The sequence below is a fragment of the Chaetura pelagica genome, unplaced genomic scaffold (assembly GCF_000747805.2).
Source record: "Chaetura pelagica isolate M959 unplaced genomic scaffold, ChaPel_1.0 scaffold241, whole genome shotgun sequence".
NCBI classification, from domain to species: domain Eukaryota; kingdom Metazoa; phylum Chordata; class Aves; order Apodiformes; family Apodidae; genus Chaetura; species Chaetura pelagica.
Window position 1 is genome coordinate 149,996 of NW_009952057.1, and position 7,438 is coordinate 157,433.

General features: G+C 44.4%; 1 protein-coding gene across 1 annotated transcript in view; it reads right to left on the reverse strand.

Moving 5' to 3' along the window:
* The window catches only part of MFSD7 (major facilitator superfamily domain containing 7), a 24,011-nt gene extending 23,021 nt beyond the window's left edge, over positions 1–990 (reverse strand). The window contains 2 exon segments of the mRNA XM_010003802.1: positions 230–373; positions 922–990. Of these exon segments, the coding sequence (XP_010002104.1) occupies positions 230–373; positions 922–990 (213 nt within the window).
* Between the last annotated feature and the right edge of the window lie 6,448 nt (positions 991–7,438).

The following is a 7,438-nucleotide window of genomic DNA, read 5'->3' on the forward strand; positions in this document are numbered from 1 at the left end:
CGGGATGGGAACGGCATGGCACGGCATGGGAACGGCATGTCATGGGCACGGCCTGGCACGGCCCGGCACGGCCTGCACGGCCCGCAGCGTGGGACGGTGGTGCGGGGACCAAGCCGAGCCGGAGCCAGCTGCTGGGGCCCGGGGGGGCTTGGCAGAGGGGAAAAGCCCGGTGCTCCGGAGGAAACTCCTCTCTTTATTATCCTGTGTGTCGTTAAAACAGCAGCAGCACCATCGGACGCGCCCGCTGGTGGGTCTGCGTTCTCGCCAGAGCCACCTTCAGCTCCTTCCGCGGGGCTGCTCCAGCGGTTCTGGTGCTGGTGGCAGCGTGAGGGGGCAGTCCTGAGGGCCAGCGCTTACTGGAGTAGAAGAAGGACTAGAGGAGAATTAAGGAAGGATATTGAGACCCACAGAGGTCTGTCAGTCTCAGGACGTACAGTTTTATGGTTTTATATGTCTGAATATGCTGCAGACAGCACTGTCTTGTCCACCCGATGCAGAGACATCCCCACAAGCTGTTGCCTCCTGGAAAACTCACAAATGGAAAAAGCCAAATATGCAAAGCAAAAGCCTCTCCTGCCTCCTAAACAAAACCCATGACTTCAGGCTGGTTGGGCATTGATAGTGCCTGGATATCTGTCTTCCAACCCTGAGATTTTATCACCCTCCAAGCCCACCACAGGCCCACTGCTCAGCCTCTGCAGTGCCAAACTGATAGGCAAATGGATTCCAGAAATGACTCCAAGGCACTGTCATCCACCATGTCAGCTCTTGCTCAACCCTTGGAAGCCCTACTGTGATTCTTCACCACAACCTGCTATAAGCATGACACCCTCTCTGTCTGAAGCTGGGGTCATTTAATGTGACAAGGACTTAATTTCAAATGCTTTGGACGTATTTGGAAGCGTGGGTAGGGAGGTTTACCTTGTGTGCAAATATTCTCTCATGAACAATTTTAACTGAACTTTGTCCTGCCTGGTAGGATGGAGTCATGTAGGGTCTGAAGAGAGTGAGAGAGAACAGGAAGGTGAGAGGGAGAAAGGAAGGAAGGAGAGGAAACCATTTCAGCTCCATTTTCAACTCCATGTTGAGGCTGGTGTTGCAAGGTAGAAAGAAGTACGAGTTATTTTTGCTATTGAGCAAGCTTTACTGACTGATAGATTGTGCCTTCCAGTCTTCCTCAGCTGGAATTGCAGGTTGACATTTAGTAATAACAAGTGGGACTACTAAGGCAATATTAATGATTGACCTGTTCCTGTGTCTACAAACGCCTGACCAAGTTTGTCTGACTTGGGGAGCTCCTGACAATAGAGCACTGCTGCTGCTGTGCTGTAGGCTGATGCAGAGCAACTCCTGCCCTGCTCTGAGTAGACATACTGCAACCTGGGTTGTGCACAGGAAAGGGACAACAGAAGGACCCACTGGTCAGTGCTTGCCAGGAGAACCATCATTCCCACCTCTTGTCTGTCTCTCCTGTTGACAGGCAAGTCCTGTATAAAAATGAACTTCTTTGGGGGTCTGTCCATGTGATGTGTCCACCATGTCCACTCCTTTTTCAGCTAAAAAATCTGAGTTATCATGAAAAAAGCCTGAATAATACTGGCAGAAACCAGGTTCCCATGTGAAATACCTTTATGACTTTGGCTCTCTGCTGTCTATTTTGTTAGTAAAGTACATTAAGAGCTCAAATTGCACGTATTTATAGGATAGACTAGAATAAAAGGTGTGCTTTTTTGACACTTTCTGCATTATTTTTGATGGCAAGGTAACATGGTGTGCTGTTTTCTAATTGAAATAGGGTCCAGAAGTAAGTGAAGGACAGTGAAGGAGGCGCTTTCTATTAGAGCTCTGTCACATTGGGTGCAGATAGCAAGAAGTATGTGTCAAGCAAGGCCACAAAAAGGGAAAAAGACAACTGCAGCAGGAGATAACTACTTTGCTTTTTGGACCAGAATAATCAGAGCAGCCTCTGAAGTCACTTACATCTGGACATCTGGTAAGAAATTTAATTTTTTCCCTCATGCTTCTCCTAAATGAATAACCTGCAAGGACTAGTCGGAGGTAGCAGGGAGCTAAGTGCTCTGTGCAACTTCATTTTTATCCTCTGTACCACATATCTCACAAACAGGGACACCACTGATTTCTGGCTTCTCACCAAGAACAAGTGGTAAGGATTAGTGTTGAAGGAGAATGGCCCTATCTGCCCAAATCAAAATGTCCTATTCCTAACTTAGGTGTAAGAACACTGTGGGAGACAGTGTTGGAAATAATGCCAAACTCATGGTAAATTATGTCCATTGCTCTCCCCATCCACAAATTACTTTATTTTATTAAAAAAGGCAGTCATGCAGGTTAATCAGTTTATCTCTGGTGAACCCATACTGATTATTCCCACTTGCCTACTTCTTCTTTATGTTCCAGAAATACCACCCAAAAGAACTTGGTTCATGCAATTTCCTGTGTTTTTTTGAATATAGGTGCAACAATTCTCCAGTTGGCAGCACTATCCATGTACTACTCTCAAAGATTGTCAAAACTGACCTTGCAGTGGCATCAACCAGCTCTCTCATCATCCTTGTCCACAGCCCCTTTGGTTTAATGGAGTTGTGTGAGTCAAGTTTTCTCCAGTAATCCCTGGTTCATCCAGTAATGGCCATCCTTCTCTGTGAATCCCAGGTGACCTTGCTGGTGAACGTAAAGAAGGCATTGAGTTACTCAGAATTTTCTGTGCCTACTCTTACAATATCATCCAGCCTATTCAGTAATTGCCATTTTTCTTCTTCAGCCTTTTACCACTAATTTAATAGTTGAAGCTTTTCTTGTTACCCTTGACATGAAAGATGAAAATCCAGCTGAGCTTTGGCTTTTCTGACATAATCCCTACATGCCTGGGCCGTGTTTCTAAATTCCTTCTTTATAGCCCATCCCTGCTTCTACCTCTTGTATCGTTTTCCTTTTCACTGGAGTTCTGCCATGATTCCCTACTCAGCCAAGCTAGTCTGCTGATATGTCTCCTTTTTTTTTCCTCAATACAGAGACGGCCTGTTCTTGCACTTGGTTGAAGCTTCAGAGACCTTGTCACTGCTGGAGACAGTGTGATCCTTGTCCTCCGAGTGCAGCCCTGTCCTGAGGAAGGCTGGTGACACCCTCACCACCTCAGGGTGCTCAGCAGAGCTCCCAAACCTGTGCCCAGCAGCAGGAGCTCATTCCTATTTGCTATGCTGGTGCACAGCCACATCTTAACTCGTACAACATCTTTGCTCAATCCCCAGTACAATGGCAGTGTCCGGTCCCAAAATCACCAGTGGTGTCCTCAGCCCACAAGCACCTGCCAGGGTGTTGCAGGCACAGCACTAATGAGACAAGCAAAAGCAGTTTTTTTCTCAAAAAAAATTTCACATATTTATCCTTTGTTCTCTGCACAAAGAAATGTGTTATATGGGAGCTAAGGAATGGAGTAAGGAGTCACAAGTTGTAAACAAGATTGGATGCCAGATGGTCCCAGAAAGCAAGTAAATAAATTCAGGTACACTGCAGCCCAGATGAAGATGAGAAGAGATGCTCAGTGCTGGAAGTAAGTTATTTAGGTACAGCACACAAGAGGCTTTGTAAAGTCTTCTTTGCAGAGATGCCATGCAAGGGCCATATGTAATTATTACATGTCACAACATATCCTTGTTCATATTCCCAGAAAGCAGTGATGCACATGGACAGTGGCTTCCTGGTCTGCCTTTGTCTCTCCTTCCCTTTTCCTTCTTTCTGTAAGACAAAAAAAAAAAAAAGTTGGATGACTTATCTGTGCCTCTCTTGCATATTTTGTCATTTTAGTTCTATTTCTGATGTTTGGAAGACTTGTTTTTTGTGGTAAATGCAATTTCTCTTTGGTACAGTTCCACATGGGATTTGATGCAGACTCTTGTTTTATACTCTCAGCTGGACATTTACCTGGAATGGAATTGCCTTCTTAAACTTTATTTAGAAGAGCAAAGAGAGTGTCACCACTTATGATTGCCAATAACTGCATTTGTTCGCAATTTTTTTCTTGTTTTGGGGTTTGTTTTTTGCCTTTCAGTATTCAGATTCATTAATTTATTCCTTCTGCATTATACTGTTTCACAGATAAAGAGAGCAGCTGCAATATACAGGCTGGGTGAGGAGTATATAGACTCTCAGAAGACTTTAGACAAGTCTGTATAAAGGAGTATAAGCACATTTCCCTCTTTCTATTGCCTCTTATCTTTGCATGCCAGAAATTCCCAGCTTAGGACTTCTCAGTCCGTCTGCAGGAGAACGCAGAAGACACACAGTATGTTCACACACCTAACACCTTGCAACACATGGAGGCATGCATGTTTACTTTACTCCTGGCCTTCTGATGTCAGTCTGTTTAATTGCAAAAGAGCAGTTCTGTATTTTTATTACTTTGTGGATGCAGGAGGTGGCATGTGAAAACTTAATAGAAGTCCAGAACTACCCTGCTTAAGAGTAGTCTCAGTCCTCTTTTTTTTTTTTTTTTTTTTTTTTTTTTTTCTCTGAAATACTTGTTGATCAGAAATGATTAGGAAACATACAAGGAACCAGCTGGGCCCTAAACCAGCCCAGAAAGATGAGAAGTGGTGCAGTGACTAAATTTGTCATGAATATATTCAATGCTACAGAAAAAGAGCTTTCCCAAGTATTTGGGGAAGAAGCACAGTTTTTCTAGTGCCATGCTAAAAGACCCTGCTCTTTGCCAAGGGAAAAATCTGTGATCTGTATGTGTAACTCAAGTGGCCATAAACTGATACTCTACCAGAGCACATCACTGGGACCCGTGTTGTGAAGAGAGGAGACCAAACAGGGCACATGGGGCACTACCCTACTACTTACTAAGTGAATGTTTGGGTCAGGCAAGTGTAGGGCTGACCACCAGGCCAAAAGCCTGTTCATCTGTTGCTATTCTTGCATTGTTTAAAAAAGCATTTTAGGAACCAAGTTGTTATGCCAAATGTGGTACTGTCTGAAGGTTGTTCTTTTTCCAGTTTTCTCAGGACAGAGCAGATTTTCATAACAATTTTCCCACTTAACATTCTTGCTCTGTCGGCTGTCAGGCCTGTAACATTCACTCATTTACTTAGAAAAGCTAATCACTACTCTGCCCTGTTTTTTTACCAGTGCTACCCAGGTGGTAAGTCACTAATTTAAGAGAAATAAAAGGTGAACTTTGTCATTGCCTCCTAGTCTCCAAGCTTTTAGAGTTCTCTCATTTGATTTCCACATTCTTTCCAGAAGACTGGAATTTTACTTCTCCATTTTTGAGAGGTTTTTAAGTGAAAATTTGGTATTCACCTACAGTCATTCAGTACCATAAGAACTAGATCTGATTGCAGAGAAGCGGACTGCAACAGGGTATGGAAGCCCTAATCCCTCTTCAAAGCAGTCCCGGAATTTACCAGCATGTTTTCCCTTGTGGGTTTTTTTAATCCAGACTCATGCTTAGCATAAAATTAACAAAGCATTGTTGCCCTACGCACATCTCTAAATCACTCTGTGTTCAGGAATTCCATCTCTTGCTTCTATGTAATCTGAGTCAGCATCTGAATTGTGTTTGTTCAATTTATGTCCAGCAAGAATGACTTGCTGGACTAATGTTTTTTTTTAAGCATCCTTTTGAACAGGGCTTGCATAGAGGGCAGAATGACAGCAAGTTCTTTTTGTTGCAAGAACATTAAAGAACATAATCAATTACATCAGCCATGTTCAGGTCATTTCTGCATATAATCTGTAAAATTGCCCTTTAAAATAACTTCAGAGCAGGAATGTATTTGTTTGTACTAACAGTGTACTAAAGGGTGTGGAAAATTAACTGCGACTTCTGTCAGCTCCTTCTATGGCCAAGTGAATGTTCTGCCTCTGACGTGCAGCCTGTTTTTCCTGCTGGTAGTTTGCTGTGGATGGGTATGGGAGGATGTTTGGAGCGTGAAAATGTTATTACAAAGGCAAGTCAGGACTCCCCAAGTCAGCACTCCCAAAGCTTGTGGTGTTTCTGAAGGTTTCTCATGTTGCTCACACTGGCTGCACTTGTGCTTCTTGTCGATGGTCCTGCCAGGACAGTGCAGCTCTCAGCCTTGCATCATGCTGCCTGTGAGCCCATGGACTTCTATTTTCCCTGCCTCACCAACATATCCCATGTACTGACCATAGCAATTCCATTGAGGCCATATGCAGGCTTAATATTTATAAAGGGCTTTCTCTCATTTGCAGTGACAACAAGTAACAACATCCTCAAGAACTGCTTCTTACTGTACCAGCTGTACTCCTCTTCTTCCATAATGATGTAAAGCTACCCTTATTGCAAGCCTAGGCCTCCAGACAAGCAGCTTGTGTCACCTGAAAGACACTTCTATCCCACCTCAGGTGAGACCCTGTGTTTTCTGGGCTTCTAAACTTTGAGGTCCTGATCCCATGGGTGAGGCCAGAGATAACATGGGGCTTCAGCTTTGGTGGCATGGTTCTGCTTTGCAGTGTTGCATCCTGTGCTGAGGTGAGCACTTTTCCATTTTCACACCCTCTTTCATGGAATCATAGCATAGTTTGGGCTGGAAGGGACCTTAAAGATCATTGAGTTCCAACCCCCCTGCATGGGTAGGGACACTTCCTGCTAGATCAGGTTGCTTAAAGCTCCATCCAACCTGGCCTTGAAGACCTCCAAGGAGTTATTTAGCTTTCTTCTTAGTGCAAAGTCCTACCAAGTGATTTCAGCCCAGGAGGAAATGCTTCCTCTTCTTCTCTTCAGCCTGCCATTGCAGCTGGTAGGGGTCTTGCTGGGCTCTGGTGTAGAGCAGGGGCAGGAGTAAGGAGCTGAAACCTCCTGATGTGGAGTTTGACTAGGGCCCTCCCTGCTCTATGTGGGGAGGACAGGTGTCTCACAGTGGCTGCTGACAGCATCTCCCTATTGCTGTGGTGGGCATCACAGAATCACCATAGAGGGGCTGATGTTGGCAGAGACCTTTGGAGGTTATCTGGTCCAACCCACTGCTCCAGCAGGGCCACTGAGAGGCAGTTGTCCAGGTAAGACAGAAGAGTGAGCTGGAATTACTTGCTGCAAGTGTTTATATTGGACAGAGGCTGCAAACTCTCTGCAATTAAAGGTAGCCAGTGGCTCCTAGACCACTGTTAAACATCTTGCAAAGAGTAATTATATGTGGTTTCTCACTTCCCTATCACATGGGAAGTGATGCTGGAGGTTTGCAAACAATAAACTCTTGCCAAAGGAAAGAACTGGTCTTGTTTTTAGCTCCTATGGGGTTGTTTGCATGTACCACCTATCATAAATGATTACAGTAGGTGTGAGTTTGAACCATGGGGTTTTCTCTGCTAAAATGGTTGGTTTTACCTTTTCAAATTTAGGTGTTACTTAAGCTACTCAGAATGCAACTGTACTGGTCATCTTTGAAGTCAA